This window comes from Mercenaria mercenaria, chromosome 14 (genome assembly GCF_021730395.1).
Source record: "Mercenaria mercenaria strain notata chromosome 14, MADL_Memer_1, whole genome shotgun sequence".
NCBI lineage: Eukaryota > Metazoa > Mollusca > Bivalvia > Venerida > Veneridae > Mercenaria > Mercenaria mercenaria.
In genome coordinates this window covers 71446870-71466246 of record NC_069374.1, presented here as the reverse complement: position 1 = coordinate 71466246, position 19377 = coordinate 71446870, and the positions used below count along the sequence as shown (strand labels likewise).

Sequence of the window (19377 nt, the reverse complement as noted above, 5' to 3'; positions counted from 1 at the left end):
GAGACCCGATCACGTTCAGTTGTATTTCACCTTCCAATAAAATAGTTCTTGTTTTTTTTTTTTTATCAAAAAGAAATTAAACTATAGCTTTTTCTGACCGTAAGTAATAAAATTGAATTGACACGAGTCTATAACTTTTCACTTGGTGTAACAATATTTTGAATAAAAAACGGGATCCGTATTGTCAGCGGAAGGCGACTTACAACTGAACGTGGGCGGGTCTTTGGCTGTTCTATTTAGATGTTGAAAATGTCGATATCCTGAGTTTTACTTTGATTTATAAAGCGCCTGGAAAGGAGATCACTTAGTTTTGTAGCAAGCTACTGTAAATTGTAAATATAAGAATTAAATGGGTTTTTTTTGTGTGTGTGCATTTATACAGGTATAAACCACACTTGGATAACTTGCATATCATCCAAGAACCGCTATCGCTATTAATCGATCCGCAAGAATTCCCATTGTGGTATACTAAATACCATTACAAACAAACAATAAGATTACATTAAGTTCTTAATTGAACGGACTTTTCTTTCCATACAAAATATAAAGTGAATGTAAATATATATGTATCAGCTGTATCTCTGGTACACGACCAGAAAGAAAATGCTATTTTAAATGTTATAGCCCACCTCTAGGTATAATAGGAGAATCATGGTAGCCAATGAAAAATATACTAGCCTTTTCTCACTGAAACGCGCAGTTCGGCAAATGGTTATTTTGCATATTGAATAACTGGAAATTTGCCACTAACTTCCATCGTGCACCAGTCATATTTTCTGAATATCGCAGAGTCATTGGCCATTTCTTCAGCTTTTCTGATTATTTTCAATTTTGTATATGTATGAACTTACACGAAACATCTAACGGGCAAGATCATTATGGTAACCACCATAGATCATTATCAGCCAGTGATATTTCTTTGATCTGGCTTTACCGCAGTTTGACTTTTAACCCTTATTAAATAATAAGTGATGCTGCCCAGTTTATTTTAGAAATTCACCATGCCAAGGGTTAAAGAAATTAAACAATTAAACAAGCTAACTGTAAGCGCATGATTTTAATAAATGTTGTTGTTGTTTTTTTTTTTTTTTTCAGCGAGTTACTAAATTAGTACTGAATGAGAAATATCTTATAATTTCTCAGTAAAAAATCGTTGGTATGGAACTACAAAAATAGATTTAGTAAAATTTGATTAACGTTAAAGCAGCATGCCTCCAGATCGTTCGACAAAAAAATATATTTTTTAGATATCTTGAAATAAATGCTATATTTCTTAAGAAGGCTTTAAAACTTAATTACTGACAAACTTCATGTTACGAACACATGAGAATTTGCTGTTTTTACTGCTTTTTACGATGAAAATTGAAAAGCGTTTGTCACGCTTTTACTCCATGTAAACTGTCTCGATTATAAATATCTATATTTCGGAGTCATTATTCACTACTTCAGTTATAGCGCTATTGGTTACGACGACGGGAAAATGTCTTTATTGTCGCGGCGGTCCGGGGTTCGATTCCCGAAGAGGTCATCTATTTTTCTTGATTTGGAACTTTTAAAATATTTTAGAAACAAAAATTCATATTCTAATGTTCATAATAAGATCAAACTTCAATTTGAAAGAAAGATTATTTTTTAGCCAACTCTGGAGGCATGCTGCTTTAAGGAAAGGTGTGAAGTCATTAGAAAATGTGATTGTTTCAAATATAAGATCTAGATAACATGTTCTTTCGTGAACACCAGCCCTTACATTTTAAGTACAAATTTTACCATCTTCCCATGAAAACGAAACGTTCGATATATCCAATCTTCAAAGGCAAAATAAAAAAAGCAATTTGATATTCAAAATGTAAAATACTTTGAAGTTTGCAATTCAGATAGTATTTTCTTTAGCGAAGAAATGCCTGAAATGTTCAGTTTTACAGCTTGATATGTCCAAAGCAATTTCATCTTTTTGAGAAACTGCATCGAATTTCATTTTTTCAATTCGATCTAAAAAAAGCAAAATATCATGCAATTTGCAGTTCAAATTATAAAGCTCAAATGAGACTAAAATGTTGAATTTTACTTTACCCTGCCAACATTCTACAATGGACTGGTCCATCATTCAATTTGGGCAATACCATTTATTATTTAAAGGGATGTTTACTGAAAATTTACTGACTGAATAGAGAACAGTGTAGACCAAGATCAGCCTGCGCGGATGTGCAGGCTTATTTTGGTCTGCACTGGTCGCAAAGGCAGAATCACTTGCTGCCAGCAGGTTAAAGTTTAAAGAATGAATAGCAAAAACAAAAAAAAAAAAACCACATTTTGTAGGAAGTTTCAGCTGGGTTCAGTATTTCACCGTTAAAAAAAAGTCAAAAACAATCATTTTGAAGCTTGAATTGTTAACGCAAAACATTTGCAGTTTGGAATTCAAATAACAAAGCGAAGACGTTACTAAAACTTTCAATTTTAAAGCCTGAAAAATGATAATGATAACAATAAAACAATAATACCTTAGTTTTGAAACCCCCAAACACTTTATCGGAAAGCGAATCGCGTTTTATATATATCTTGACTTGCAAAAACAAATAGTTCGGATAGCGAACTTCAAACTGTTGACCATATAACGCTTTTCCACCCGTCTCGGTTCTTTACCCGTTTAAACCATGATCATAACGCCTTAGAAGTGTATTATAAAGATTTCGTTTTAGTTTAGCTGAATTAGTGTCAAAAAATAAAAAATAGGGCTCAGATCCAAGTTTTAGTGTTTCTAGGTTAAATACATTTCAGCAAAACTATTATTGGATATAGGATAATCACCTTTGATGAGTTATTTACAAGATTTAGATTTGTCCAACACTGTGCCTGACTCTGACAAATAAGATAACACTGTCATGATTTCTAAGCTGTGTACAGTGTATTGGAACATCGCCAAAAGTTTAGCGACAGTAAAAAAGTATATCTCATGAGCACATACCGCTTACTAGGGTTTTGCTCGGTTTCTTTAAAGGTACTGAATACCCTTTGCATCACATTTCATTCTGAATTACTGAAAAATATATCTTTATCAGTTTTGTATAATTACAGTATCAACACATTTTATGAAGGTATTAATAATACTTCTTCCCAATGACCCACTGGCATATTTTTAGCTCACCCGAGTTCGGCGTCCGTCCGTCCGGCTTCCGTTCACACTTTCATTTAAACAAAATCTCCTGCTAAACCACCACAGGGATATTTTTTGGATGGTCTTCTTTAAAAAAAGTCAAAGAATTGAATTCCATACAAAACTCCTGTTGCCATGGCAACCGAAAGGAAACTCTTTTTTAAAAAAAATCCTTTTCAAAAACCACGGGTTCTAGGGCTTTGATATTTGGCATGTAGCGCTATCTAGCATATCCTCTACCAAGAATATTCAAATTATTACTCCAGGGTCAAATAAGGCCCCTTTTGGACACGTGGTTTCTATAGACTTATAAAGGGAAAACACTTTGAATATCTTCTTGTCCAAAACCACAGAGCCTAGGGCTTTGATATTTGATATGTAGCATCGTTTAGTAGTCCTCTACCAAATTGTTTAAATTATTTCCCTAGTGTCAAATATTGCCCGACCCGGGGGTCATATGGTTTATATAGGCATAAAGGGGAAAAATATTGGAAATCTTCTTGTCCAAAATAACAGCGCCGAGGGATTTGATATTTTGTATGTAGAATCATCTAGTAGTCTTCTACCAAGAATGTTCAAATTATTTACCTAGGGTCAAAATATGGCCCTGCCCTGGGGGTCACATGGTTTGTATAGACTTATATAGACTTTGAAAACCTTCTTAAAAGTTCTTGTACAAAACCACATGGCCTAGGGATTTGATATTAGGTATGTAGCATCGGGTAGTTGTCTATTACCAAGATTGTTGAAATTATCCCCTGGGGTTTAAACTGGCTCCGCCCGGTGGCACTTGGTTTGAATAGACATCTATAGGGGAAATCCTTTTTAAAAATATTGTCGTAAACCATAAGGCCCAGAGCTTAGGTATTTAGTATGTGGCATGTGCTAACATAGGTCTTACCAATTTTCATAGACATGGTCAATATAGCAACGCCCGGGTTGTTTACATGACTACATAGAAAGTCTTAAATGTCTTGTCCGACAGAACCAACTTAGATTTGGTATGTATTGCATGGATCAATATAGTTGTACAACAAGACCCGTGGTCAACTGTCACCCCGGTTTATGCTTATTAGAAACTATAAACGTGACTTATAATTGAACGTGATTTTAACAAACGGATTCGGACTGAATAGTGAGTTCAAACGGATTCTAGTTGATTCAATGGACAAAGGATCATGAGTTTGAACTAATTCGTGATGAATAGTAAGTTCAAACGGGAATTCAATAGTTGATTCATCAAGTGAAATCTGAATTCAAGAATTGAAACTGGTACAATTCGTGATATTAAAATCGGAAACGTTCATAAACACGAATTCATGAATTGAAACGTGATTTCGTGAAGTTGAAAATCATGGATTCGGAAGTTGTAATCATGAATTCAACGGAATTATGAACGTTGAATTTCATGAGGAAATCAGCCGTTATTCAGAAGTTGAAACTGTCCTATTGTCTGTTATCGTGGTTTGAATTGTAACAATCAAATAGCAATTCGCACGAGTATAATATATATTATAATCAACTAACAACGTGAAATGAGTGACACTATGTTTTCAATGCTTTTCCACAACAGTCCGTCTACATCGTTATTCTTTGTGCAAATTAGATCATAGCTATGTCCATTATTTCCACTCATACCAGGACTTCCACAATACTGTTGATTTCTCAACACCACATTGATAAACTGATTATTGCAGTTCTGTCTTTCATATAAATATCACAGATCCAATTTAACATTAAGACATAAATTTTATGTTGTACATAGTTCTACCTGTTTCAAATCAACCAAGTAATTGCGTTTGTACTTCTCACAACATGTTTGAAAAGTGAGACCAGTATATACACACACACAGATGTCCATCGTCACACTTCAATAGAGAGCAAAACAATTTTCCAGTGGACAGCTGCCTTAGGGGTATTACATATCAGTCTTTTAATACATTAAACAAAAATTGCATATCTTCGAATATTTTGGCAAGCAGAAATATGCCACCTACATATAATATAAAACACACAGTCATTTGTACCAATACCTTGACACAGTGATTTCAATTATATTGCCATTTCATTGATATAATTATAGATTAAATAACAACTAATAAAATTAAAATTAAATAACAACAAATAACAAGTGTGGCAGTATACATCACTGTCGGAGACACTAATGCATTTTAAACCAATCTGTCTTAATCCTTACCATGCTGGACACGACTCGTTTGCCTTTGCGACCAGTGTAGATCATGATCAGCCTGCACATCCGTGCAGTATAATCATGATCTGCACTGTTCGTCATTCAGTCAATATCTTTTTTTGTAAACACCCCTTTTAACAGTTTATGGTGCTGTCCAAATTGAAAGATTGACACGTTCATTATAGACATTAAGTAGGGTAAGGGTAAATAATTCTTAGTAGTTTCCTACTGATGAAACCCATGGTTTAATACTCCGTTAGTCGGTCTTGTGATGTAAACATGATTTTAAAAAAGGAAAGTTATTAGTTTTTTCATCTTTCAGCTTTCTGGTTATATATATTCAAGTCAGCCACGGCCTCTATGAACAAAACTGGACAATCCATGGGTCGTGGGTACCTGGCAGAAGGTTTGAGAGAACCACGCACATGAGTTGCACACTTCCGGCGCCAACGGCTATAGACAACTTTGCAGTAACGATAAAAAGTTCCGCTTCAGTTGTTACTTATAAGGTAATTTGTCTAGTATTTTAACGTCGGAACAGAGATCTTGCTGTTAAGGTCCTACATGGAGTAATGCGTAGACAGAAGTTTATTGCTGTATATACAAAATGTAGATTTAGTAACTCAAAGTTTATTAAGGTTTAGAAGTATATCTTCAAAACACAGAAATATTTGATAAACGAACAACATATTTACCAACAATCTACCTGATCATTACATGTTCTGCCGTACTGTCCCGTAAAATGTCCCCCTTTAAAATGAATACCTGAAATGCTGAAAATGCGTCGAAACGAATATGTAACAGCTCTTTGAAAACGTTGAGTTTTTAAAGGTGCTGAACTGTCGAAGTCACTCGAAATTTTACACTTAAGACCGTATTTTTTTCAATGCAAGTACGCTTATTCCAAATTACACTGTAGATTATATATAACACATGATTACAGCTGTAGATTTACTAATTGTCACAGCTTCACAAGCTGTAAATCAGTTCCGATATGCAAATGCTACAACTTAATAAAATAGTTTAACAGCTGTCGTAAAAATGCACTCAAAAGTTCAAGCTGATTATAAATAGCCCAAAAGTTACGCGCGGATGAAACTATTTATATGGATGTTTGAACAAAGTGCATTACTTTGATGGACGACGTAGAGGGCAAAAGTTTTAGAGTAGAATTCACACAATTCTCTAGATAAGACAATTACTATAGAAAATGGCAAGCAATAAATACTGTACGTAAAGTTATGATTGTATGATTAAGTATACAACAGCAAATCAAAAATAGATCAGGCTCTACAAGAGACATAGTCAATTTTTTATAAACTTTCTTTGTCGCCAAGAAAACCTTTAACTATTTTAAACTTATCAGCTTTCCAGTATAGAGTAATATTAATGATATGCTACTTATATTGTCTTTTACAACTATAATAAAATTTAACATCGATAATTCATACCGGCTTAAATCCAAAAATCCAAGAGTTATGTCTGAATTGAATACCAGTATATATCCGGCCAAAATGCATTAAAAGATGGCTGACATTACACTCATGTTTCCCTCCAAAAAGTACAAGCTGTATTTTTAGAAATACCATTTTACAGCTGAACTTCATCATAAAATTTCTACAGCTGTAAATTGAGACCTTCATATTTTACACCTGAAAATTTCAACTGTATTTCTGATCATTTTTCCACTTACAGGTCTTTTACAGTTGTAATTTCAAAATACAGGTCTTTTACAGACGTTTTACAGCTGTAAAACAGGTCCTTTTTTCGTACAGGTGTGGCCCCTTTATGCAAGTCTTTTCCAAAATTTAATGTATATATCACTAAACTGGTATTAAGGCGTCCTGCTGTTGAGCCTAGATTTGGCAGCACACTCACATAGGCTTAGTCAGGACCGTATGTGCATTTACTTATACTGAATAGTTTTATGTTACAGGCGTGGTCGTTAGATCTGCACTCGATGGATTTCGAGAGACGCGTGCTTACCTTCCAAAGTAGCAGGAAAATGTATCCGCCGAGAATTGTTTTAAACTTCCACTTTAATACATTTGGATTTTTGGAACCTACCGGAAGTTGCTCCTTTACGTTATTGACTGAACGACTTACGACAACGACATTGCCTACGACGTCTAGAATCACACAACCGTGGATGAGACCACCTACTAGTATGAGAGATAGGCCAATGCCTCTTGAAACTGACAGTAAGTTTTATTCTGATATGCTTGTTAATGTTAAAACACGCTAACGCTAAAATGATGTCATGTTGTGGCCCAAGAAAGACCACTACTATTTTGTATCTTCTGTTTTAGACAAAGAGCGTATTAAAATCGAAATAATGCAGAGCAGAATCGTGTTTTGATGAAATTAATTACTCAAAATTTGTTATACGTCGCCAGAATAATTCTACCGGGCTTAAGTAAAAATTCCTTAGAGGTCACAAGTGGCATCATAATTATAGTAAAGCGTAAATATTCCACAGAGAAAAATATTTCTGGCTAACAAAATTGTGAACTGGTGCCAGACAAATCAAACAGGTCAACTGAATAGTTTTCATAAAACAACCATATCATTTTTGCATTTTACATGATATCTTAAAGTAGATCTGACTTAAGTTTTAGACTCGGTTATCAAGTTGTAGATATACTTCACCGTCAGAAATATTATACACGTATATATACTATACGGGTCTCTTAACTGACTCGACCTTTAGAAAATAAAATTATGGGCGCATGAATTACCATTTTAGTAGACCCATGTTTGGTAGGTGACACGTTGTGCTTGTACCCAAAAATGGTATGATAATGATGTAACATATATGCATACATATATACTCATGTTGATGATAAAGTTGTACATAGATAAGCTAAAAATAAAGATATGCCAAGTCAACAAACAGTACGGCAAGTCCAAATGAGCCGCGCCATGAGAAAACCAACATAGTGGGTTTGCGACCAGCATGGATCCAGACCAACTTGCGCATCCGCGCAGTCTGGTCAAAATCCATGCTATTCGCTTTCAGAGCCTATAGCAATTAGAGAAACTGTTAGCGAACAGCATGGATCCTGACCAGACTGCGCGGATGCGCAGGCTGGTCTGGATTCATGCTGGTCGCAAACCCACTATGTTGGTTTTCTCATGGCGCGGCTCAAATGCTTTTTGGCAATCTCACATTTCAGACATCTTTATATCTCAGAGCTGACAAATACTTTTTATTTCAGAATATACAAATACTTTGGCAGTGTTAGATCCCACGAAATATTAGAAGTAAAATCTTATATCTTATTAAAATGATGGCCCTAAAAATGTAAATGTTATCCGGGCACACTGAAACCAGTGCGGGCGAACTAAAGTTAATGCTGACTGCCTCGTGGGCAAATCGATCTGAAAAAGTTGAGTAGAACACTGATAAGTCCTTCTAAATAGAACCTTGTCAAAACTTCCCAATATGATCGCCATTTTCAAAACGTTCCTTTAGGTATAATACTCGGTGGATTATCAGTATGATCAGCGTCAAGTGAACACTGAATATTGAAGTTCAAAATATTTTCTTTCAGCAGAGAGTAGTACAACAAGCTGGGCCACAACGAGTTCAACTGAGTCTCCCACAATGACTTCTACCACAAATACACTGAGAAACACATCAGAATATTCAGTAAACGACGCTGACCCATGCTTGCAGGCCTGGATAACATTCCCGCCGACACGCTACGGGTTTCCAGACGAAAGTACGTGTAATTAATCTTTTTCCAATCTTACCCTTACCCTGCTAAATTTCTGTAATGAACTTGCCAATTTTTCAATTTGGACAGTACCATTAACTGTTAAAAGGGGTGAACACCAGAAAATATACTAACGGAATGTCGAACGGATGTGCAGGTTGATCATGATCTGCATTTGCCGCAAAAGAATCAGTCGTTTCCAGCAAATAAATTTATAGCGAATTGAATATTTGCCGTTACTTACGTCTCATACTAAGATTTGGAACTTTTGTGAACCACGTATCCTGATTAGGCGTCAGGTATTGCGTCATACCAGTCAGCGTTACGTCAAATGTTAACTTCTTCCAAGTTTTGCGCACAGCTCCGGCTTTCCGTAGTTTCAAATAAAGAAAAGCATTAAAAGTTCCATCTTTATTGAAAATCTTATCAAATGATCGTCAACAAGAAGTACTTTTTGCTTTTATATTTGCGTATACTCATACTAGCATACAGACACATATACTTCCAATTCAACAAATTTTTCATTCACAATTGACATTTTCTGTCTTCTATCTTCTTCACGTGTAAGTTTTCATGTGAACACGTAAAACAATAAATGCAAACTTTACGTACGTTTCTGTCAATGAAACGGTACGTTTTTGGAGACCATATATTTTGGCATGTACAGAACTCCAGTTAAATGATGATCACATGAAATATTTAATAATTAGATTAAAAGAAAGAAACTCCACGGCATTTTAAGTGTAAAACATAATCATGATGATATTCAAAACATGTAGATAGTTTGTTGATGACTCATTATGATACGATTGTATTCCCCATGTCCACAGGATCTGTGGTTTACGGCATTCAGACATTAGCAGTGCCAAAGTAACAAGTATAAAGGTACTCTTTCTGCGTGTCACTGGAAAAAACAAACAAATATGAATTTCGACATGCGTCGTCTGTGTTGGTTTTCCTTAAACTGGTGTAACAATTATTTTTAAGACACATACAAGAGTAATGAATGACACAAAACCTTGAGCTTAAAAGAAATTCCATCCATACATGCATAACCAATGAGCTCTATAAAGAAATACTTTTAAGTACGACCATCGATGTTCAAATTTATTAAGCTATTGCAAACTGCTACAAATATCTATTACACAAGTTTGCAAATTTGGCGCCCACACTGGTCACTAAAATGTAATAGACTGAAAATACTTCAGACCTGACCGGAAATCGGACCTACCACGTCGTTATAAAAGCTAGCTCAATAGCAAAGAAGTATAAGTGTATCCCTATACTCTACTCTACTACATTAAGACCAAATAAGATACTTTTGTCTTGATCTCATTATTAGTTTGAAGCACGTTTTTTTTAAAGACAAACTGAAACTTTTTTTATTTTTCATATACATGTTCTTGCAGATAGTCCTACCAAACAGGTCATTGATAAATATTTAATCACCAGTTATAATTGTATTATTGCAGGAAGTACTTATGCCAATGCAAAAAACGGTTGTGAAATACATGCATATTGTATGACATTAGAAAATGATTAAAGTGTAATAAAATAAATTCAGATCCTCCATTTTAGCAGTTGAGATATAATGTTATTTTTGTCATATCACACACCATATCTAAAATAATGAAAAGTATTTACCATGAAAACTGACATTACAATGAAATGAATTATCACTAAGTGTTTAATTATACAGTTACTTCGTTCTTGGTTTTAACTTGTGTCATATAGATGTATACGTAAATGCAAGGTAAGCTTATTATTTGTGATTGATTGATCTCTTGTACTATGTCTACTTCTTCGTGTTTAAATGCATTAAAGGCTTTTGTTTTGCTATATATTATTTCTTTATGCAGTGACGAGGCTATTTTACATCCAAACTTACTGGTGCAGTTTGTTTTATTTTTTATACATTGTATAAGATATAGAACATTTATTGATGGAAGTTTTTAAAATGAAATTAATTATTTTTCTTACAGGGCCCGCCCCAGATGGCGGCGAAACAACAACAGAGGGTATGTAGAAAACTTGCTTATATTTAGAAGCTGATTGTTAAAATGATAAACACATTACCTTCATTTTTTTCATTTCTTTAACTTTTCTTCCGCTCAAGGAATGTAATCATGATAGACTTAGTTTGGTGCAAGGTTCCAAATAGCCAAATATATACAGACTTTTAAAAATAGGACAGATGGTGACCGATTTCGCAGACATTGGAGATCAGACCTGTAACTATTCCGTCCAATGTCACCGGTCTTGACACCTGGCATTTGATGTATCACGAGAAATCAGTTACTTCCATAAATCAGTCATATTTCTTCTGTACAACAATAATTATATCTGTGAGAAGAATGGTTACCTGGATCCCACGAAACAAGTTGTATAATTATGGTACACGCGGAGAGCGCGATTCAGAACGAGTATCCAGAATAAGTCGATGATCCAGGTGCCAATTAAAGAATTTTCGATCTTGGAATATAAATAGAATTTATGGTAAAAAGCGCATATTTTAAAAATGCTAAATTTGTATCTCTACCTATGAACAGTTCGTTTGAAACTGCTAAAGGTTTTGGCTAACAGTCTACAGGAGCGGAGAATGATGTATGTAGGTTAAGGTCTACTTCTATATCTTGAAATAGACGAAACTGCGTTGAACATCGGAGAATAGAACTGGTGTGTTGTACGAAACAATGTAATACGTTTAAGATTAGAAGATGCGATGTTGCCAGAAACGTTATCATATGTGGAGGACAAAAAATAACAAGGATAATAGCATAATAGCAAAAGGGTAAGACCACATTCCAAAAACGCAGCCCACCTAAAACGCAACCTACAGCACGCGCACGTGCACGACTAGCTCACATGGAATAGACATACAGAGAAAAGACAAAACAAACAAATAGCCGGGCACCGCCCTGGAACTGTCAGGGGCAAAACAACCACTGGGAAGCTTAAATCGGTTTGCGGTGCACTTAACTCCCACCATGTTCCAAAATCACGTGACAATGTTAATAAGCAACTCATAATTGTCTTTATTACATGTCTGGCTACCATCAATTTAACATTAAAGTAGTATGGAAGTCCAAGTTATAAATGATTATCTCAGTCCAAAGGTTAAGTGATATCGCCATGTTCGTTTACTCACATCTATATTGTTTGCATTTCGACAAACCTAAAGCCCCTTACTATATAAATTCCCGACATCGTCAGTGCCCGCTGGTTGCGACGCCGCAATACTTTCATCTAAAAGCTCACACTTACCTTATGACTTGGAAACGATTCAACCGAAGACAAAATGGCAAAAAGTACCAGATATTTCCCGAGACATTCGACTGAGGACGAAAACTGCGAGGTGGGGCAGGAGGGTGGGGGGATGGGGTGGGGGTCAAATGCGACTGAGAACAAAAAGTGCGAAGGGGTTGGGGAGAAGGTCAAATGATGCGCATTACTGAAAGTGTCGCAGTCGAACAGTAACTATGCATACCACAATTGATGGACTTGTTTACACGGATCTGGCCTAATTTAATTGCTGCTGGTTTTGATACACCTGTTGAGCATGTCGGATTGACCGATTGAACATTAATGCTCTTTCGGAGGAGCAGGATGCCATTTGTAGTGACCTATATACTAAATTGTATCTTTTTGATATTATTACTATTTTTTCCTGGGGAAAAATGAAAGGGACTTGACAAACATCGTGTCGATGTAAAGTTACCCCCCCCCCCCCCCCCCCCCACACACACACACTGAGAAACACGTCTCAACGGGAAAACTTAAATGAACCTGTCAAATGGACAGTGTTGCGGACGATAACGAAAAGCCCAGCCGAATACGGCTATTATGAAGCAGTTAGCCATGTGATATATTTCGTCACGTGATACCATTGGCTGGTCATCGCTATATTAGGAGTGAAAAATAAGAGCCTTCCGAACGCTAAATCGGTCCGGCTACTTTTCATTGCTGGCAAGTTAAGCGTCTACACGTTGTGTTTTTGCTAGTGATCCTGTTTGATAACAGCGAACGACAAGAAGCTGATATAACATTGTTTGTTTCCAAGTTTGTCGCTAAAGCTAATACCAACCCGGAGAAGTCATATCATATTTTCCCAGATTCATCTTTACATAAAGTGGTGCAAGTTTTGTTCAGATTAAATAAATAAGAAATATTCTGTTTCTCGGGTGTACAGGATTCATGCACTTGGGTATGTGATGTATATACGGCACAACTTGCATTAAGAGACCAAAATGACGGGCAAAATGTGGTCTCTTAAAAAAGTATTTATTTTCCTTTAAAAACAATAAAATATCTAGGAAAGCGACCCCTTAGTGCAAGTGGTGTCTAAAAACAAATGGGATCTCTAGCACGTTTGAATGTGTAGAGAATAAGATAAAAAATATTATCAGCCTTGCTCTATACAGCATAAGATACATGTGATCATAGAAAGTCAGATGTATTTATCCGACTTGTAAACGTTTTTTGAGTTATTTAACGTCTTTAAAGCAATGCATTCTGTTTATATTATAAACAAGAACAATCTTCCAAACTATGGTAATCAATATGTACTGAAGTTGTTCTGTACACCTTTTACAGGAACATCAACATTGCCAAGTCGGGATAAGCTTTTACCTGGATTCGGAATCCCTCTGTTTAAGAGAGCCATCTTCAGCCCAGCGACAGCGCCAATGCCAATGCCAGGTGAGCAAATAGTTCCAGAACGCAGCATTTTGTACGTCTAAGTAGTAATTTTATGCATTAGAAGCGTCCTGAATGTCGGTTCCTTTGTTAACGTATAATAAGGCGTGTTATATTGTAATGATGATTGTTTTAGGTCTTTATTTGGATGGCGTTTCAATTTTTTATAGCAATTGTTCGTTGCTGTTAATGTTTTCTCCTACAGGTCTGCAGGTGTATCAGGATGTTTCCATCTTTTACAAAAGTATAACATTCTATAGTTAATAGTATGTTATTTACATTAACTAATGCCTTGGTCACAAAAAGGTACGATATTCGTACGGTTTAAAAAATCGTACGAGTCCACAAATTTTAGAATCCTTAGGACTCTGTACAATCGTAGCATCTGGTCACAGTACCTACGGGCCCCGTATGATCTTAAGAGGATGCAATCGTAGGATATTCGTATGGACTTCGAAAACATGTCGTGCGGAGCTTGCAAAGAGTCCGGCCGTACCTCGTACGGTGCTTGTGTGTTCGTAAGGCGCTCGCACGGCACTCGTACAGTGTCCGCACGGTGTCCGAGCGGCAAAAATTAATCGGTTCGGCGACCTCTGAAAACTTTCCATTTTCAAACGTTGGATATCCGTACGGACATCGCCGATAATTCGTACGGAGCTCACAAGGAGCCAGACCGTACCACGTACGATGCCCGCTGACTCGTACGGCGCTCGTACGAAGTCCATACGGTGTCCCTGCGACAAGAATAAACCAGTTTGGCGACGTCTGAAAAATGTTCATTTGTAGCTTCTCAGCTGATCGTAATGCCCTGCGAGCCCCGTGAGGACATGGCACGTTCTCCGAACGGTGTCCTTGATATAGTACGGACATCGTAAGTTGACCGTGCGAGACCCCTGCGATAGCCGTGCGACCAACGGCAAGCCTCGTAGTTTTCAAAATCCGTATGATGCCCGTACGAGCTTTTCCGAGGCCTGTGCGTTTCCCGTTAGGGGCTCTTGCGAGCTGCCCCCGACTTCGAAAATCTCTACGAGCTCGTAAAGAACTTAGGAGCTCGGTGAAACATTTTCACCGAGTTTCCGAGTCCTCCACGAGTTCAAAAAATCCGTAGGACGATCGTACGAGTCAACGATGTCCACACGGACGCATTACGAATTTGCCAAAATTGGACTGAAAACCTACTTTTACGGAGCTCGTAACGTTCTTGTGACCAGGGTATTACTAAATAATTAAGGTCTTCGCGTGTTTTATTGTTTGATTATCCACGACAGAGTTCACACGCATCGGAATTGTATACCGAGGTGTGAAAGTTTCAAGAATGTGAACGATGAAACAGTAGTAAGTCAGATGATAAACCACGAGAAAACCATTCTCATTTCCATTCTAACATGCTTGTTGAAAAAATATTACGATTAACTCAGATTAGTACAAAACCGGATGTCATGTACAGCTCTTTGACGACATATTTGACATAAATGTCATGATGTTCTCTCACCATGTCGCGCCGTTGTTTATCGCAGAATACACAATGACTTCCTTCTTAATTTAAATGACAGAAAAATCAATCATATTCGGATATTTATTTGTAAAGATAGACAGGTCACATTTCGATAACTATTATATATTAAGAAGTATGTCATTCGTTACTATCATGTTATATAACTTACATATTCTTACGCTATAGACCAACATCTACAACCTGTCCTACCTGTAATGCAGCCACCATTGATAATAAACTACCCTGATGCTATCGAGAAGTCCATGATGTTTTATGCTGCTCAAAGGTCTGGCGACTTTGAAAAGGCCCCGCTGTCCTTACCATACGACTGGGTGCGTTCTTCCGGAACATTCCATTTAGCACCGGACGGTAGAGATTTGACCGGAGGATGGTATAACGGTAAATATTTATGCGCTGAAGGTTTTACCCTATACAAACTGGATATTGTTAATAAATATGCTTCACAGGTTAATTAATACTCGCGTCATAAAATTCATATTGTAGTAATAGTTGAACACTAATCATTTCTTCTATGTATTATTTTACATTTGACTCTTGTATGTCTCAAACAGGTAATGATAACGTAAAACTGACGTTTCCTATGGCTGCTGCTACAACTGTTTTGGCCTGGGGCTATAATTCATGGAAGGAAGTGTATCAGTACAATAGTTCAAGGCTAGATGAACAGTTTAAGGAAACATTAAAATGGCCGCTTGACTACTTCTTGAAGAGTTGGGATCTCAGCAATGAAACACTTTATGTGCAGGTAAGACAGACAGACGGACGGACGGACGGACGGATGGACTTATTCACTTAGTAAATCAGATATCACCAAACCATTCCATATTTAAAGCCGTAATCCTTGAGACCCACTTGTGATCCGATGCTTGCTTGTTTCACCACGAGTATTATCTTCAAGGTCCGCTCATTACTGCGGATATAAGAAAAAAATAATTCCATGCCTATCAAAGTTTGTTTTTGTTCGATAACAGAAATAGTGTGAAGTTTCATTTAAATCTACGTATGATAATTTCAAGGTTGGTAATATGACATTATCTTGAATTACTTCACCGCAAGGTATCTTAACATCCAGCTATATAAAACTTCTTGCATGCCTTACATGATTTTCCAATGTTTTTGTCGGTGCTTGAAATACTCATCATCCGCACTTATGAATATTTACATTCGCCCTATTCTTTTCCATTGAAAATTATGACGTTCATTTCGTATGAACAGCAAAAGGAAAGACGCGAAAGTTACTTCATCGGTGCTTAGTGATAACCTGCCGCTGTTTTGACCACGCCCGCGTATAGGCAAGGAGAACGTTCCTTAGATGACGTCGCAGTTTTTCCGTCTGATGCACATAATGGCCGGGAAGCTGATTTTAATGTTAAATGCCACAAAATATGTGCAATGTATAATATCACCTTGTTTACAAATCGAAAGGAAATATAATGTAAATATAAAAAATGAAACATTTTTTCGATGTTCATGCAAAATGAACGACAGAATAGAATTTGCCAATCCTATTCTATCGTTCATTTCGCATGAACACCGAAAAAATCATTTCATTTCTTAAATGCTTAAATTCATATGCTAATATGATGCAAAATAGCTTAAAAGAAAATCATTTATTGTACTTTATTCCTTTTATTAACTTGCTCTCGGATATATTTTGCAGAACTCGGCAGAGCCTCGTTACCGCTTAAAATGCAACCTTCGAGCCGGATAGTTCCACCCTCTTCTCCTGCCAGTGAAAGATTCCCATAAATTATTATCTGTAAAAAAAATAGCCTAGATCTAGTGACGTTGTTAGTCGTGTTAGGATTATTTTAAATTTTTGGTTTATTTTGGTTTTCATACGCCAGACCCAAGTTTAATCCAGTATTTTCGGATAAATGACGTTAAGCTGAGACATAAGTGTGTACTCTTACAAGCACAACATACGATAATAACAGTTTACAGTCCATATATCACAGGAAATATTTATTGGGTGAAAAAATATATATGAACGTAATTACACATTAGCACTTTGAAAATTTCTTTTATGTTGTACATTTTCAAAGATTGGTAATTTGAGCAAAGAGAGGACTTTATGGAACAGAGCTGACGATTATTTGTACAATACACTTTGGAATAACAACGAATGGCCCGTGTATAGCGTCTCTCCTTCAAACCCCGGAAGTGACGTCGCAGCGGAAGTAGCAACTGCAATGGCGCTATCTTCTCTCATTGAATTCGGTATATTTTCAATTTTGTAGACGAAATGGGTTAGTAGAACTTTCCTCAAACTAAAGGTCACATAAACCTATAATTATAATTTCACTATAGACAAGATTACAGAATAACAATTAAATTTGCAAATATGTACCATGATACTTACAGTATTAAATAGATGTGACTTTTATTTGACGAGTGTCTTACGCAGTTAAATCCTTTTTTATAGGTTGATTGTTTACAGTAAGTTGAATCTTTATTATAAGTTGATTGTTTACGATAAGTTGATTTTTTTTGGATTTAACGTTGCACCGACACATGATAGGTCATATGACGACTTTCCAGCTTTTATGGTGGAGGAAGACCCCAGGTACCCCTCCGTGCATCATTTCATCACGAGCGGGCACCTATGTAGAACCACCGACCTTCCGTAAGCCAGCTGGATGGCTTCCTCACATGAAGAATTCAATGCCCCGAGTGAGGCTCGAACCCACATCGATGAGGGGCAAGTGATTTGAAGTCAGCGACCTTAACCACTCAGCCAAGAGGCCCCCACGATTGTATTCAATAAATTGATTGTTTACAATAAGTTGAATCGTTACAATAAGTTGATTGTATTCAATAAATTGATTGTTTACAGTAAGTTGATTGTTTACAATAAGTTGAATTTTTACAATAAGATTGATGTATTCAATAAGTTGATTGTTTACAATAAGTTGAATCTTTACAATACGTTGATTGTTTACAATAAGTTGAATATTTACGTTGATTGTTCGCATCAAGTTGATTATTTTCATCAAGTTTATTGTTTTCAAATGATTCGGAATATATTTTTCCTATCTGCGAAACATTTCTATTCGACATAGTATCATCTGACTGATATACAACGCGTCAGGCATAAGTTATCACAACAAGGTTATGTTTCACCGTCCCATAAGTTTTCTGAAAGCGGTTGTTTTAAAACTGTAAAACTAAATCTACTGATTCAATATAACTTATGGTAGCATATTTCTGACACTAGATAGCCAGGTAGCTATTACAATATTGTAAAAAGCCCTTTTCCGAAATCAATAAATAACTAACTTTTTTTTTACTTCCTGGGAATGTTTCGGCAAATTCGCGAAAACGCTTGAAGTTGCCAAGAAATAGCTATGATCATGATATTCAAAACTTTCTACGAAATTTATACATTTCTTCTGAAAACTATTGAGGTAAATTATATAGATATGCTTTGTTTTTCCAGGTGACATAAATGTTTCAGAAAAAAAGCGAAATATCAAAAAAAAAAAAAAAAAAAATCACAATGATTTTTGAATGCATCCAGATAGCTAATAAATCAAAGCAGTTGGCACTTAAAATAATCATGATAGTTATATAAATCATTGCAATTACATTTCCTGGAAAATTTCGACTACTGATATTATCTTCATTTATGAAGACATAGTTTAAGTACCGCTATAGCGACAATGTTATCTGATGAGGGCACATTTCTGCCACAAGATAGCAAGTTCGAAACTTTCCATGAACTATGTGCATTATTCTGAAGGCATTACAGCAGCGAATCATAATGAAAACTATTTTTCTTAATATTTCTTTATTTCCTGAAAATCTTGAAGCACAAACTTCTAGAAATAAAAAGCACACCTAGAAAAAAATTATTACTTGTGATAATTTTTTTCAGAAAATACACAACTTGGCTGGAAAGTTTAGAATATTATCGTCGTAGCTACTAAGCATATCGATCATGGCATTTGATTAAACATTTTCAGGAAACAAATAAGATATCTAGAAAATATGTTTCATTGCTAAATTACTATCATGCCACCAAATATTTGAATCTTTTGCTGAAAACTCGAAGTAAATTAAATTTCTAGATATACCTTTTTTCCAGGTTACTTCAGGCTTTTGA

At 36.0% G+C, this 19377-nt stretch overlaps 1 protein-coding gene across 1 annotated transcript in view; it reads left to right on the top strand.

The window, feature by feature from the left end:
* The first annotated feature begins 5767 nt into the window (after positions 1 to 5767).
* The window catches only part of LOC123528279 (uncharacterized), a 45381-nt gene continuing 31771 nt past the window's right edge, over positions 5768 to 19377 (top strand). Inside the window, exons 1-8 of the mRNA XM_045308013.2 lie at positions 5768 to 5851; positions 7279 to 7543; positions 8897 to 9067; positions 11044 to 11079; positions 13655 to 13759; positions 15438 to 15650; positions 15824 to 16017; positions 17318 to 17492. Of these exons, the coding sequence (XP_045163948.2) occupies positions 5768 to 5851; positions 7279 to 7543; positions 8897 to 9067; positions 11044 to 11079; positions 13655 to 13759; positions 15438 to 15650; positions 15824 to 16017; positions 17318 to 17492 (1243 nt within the window). The remainder of the gene's footprint in view (positions 5852 to 7278; positions 7544 to 8896; positions 9068 to 11043; positions 11080 to 13654; positions 13760 to 15437; positions 15651 to 15823; positions 16018 to 17317; positions 17493 to 19377) is intronic.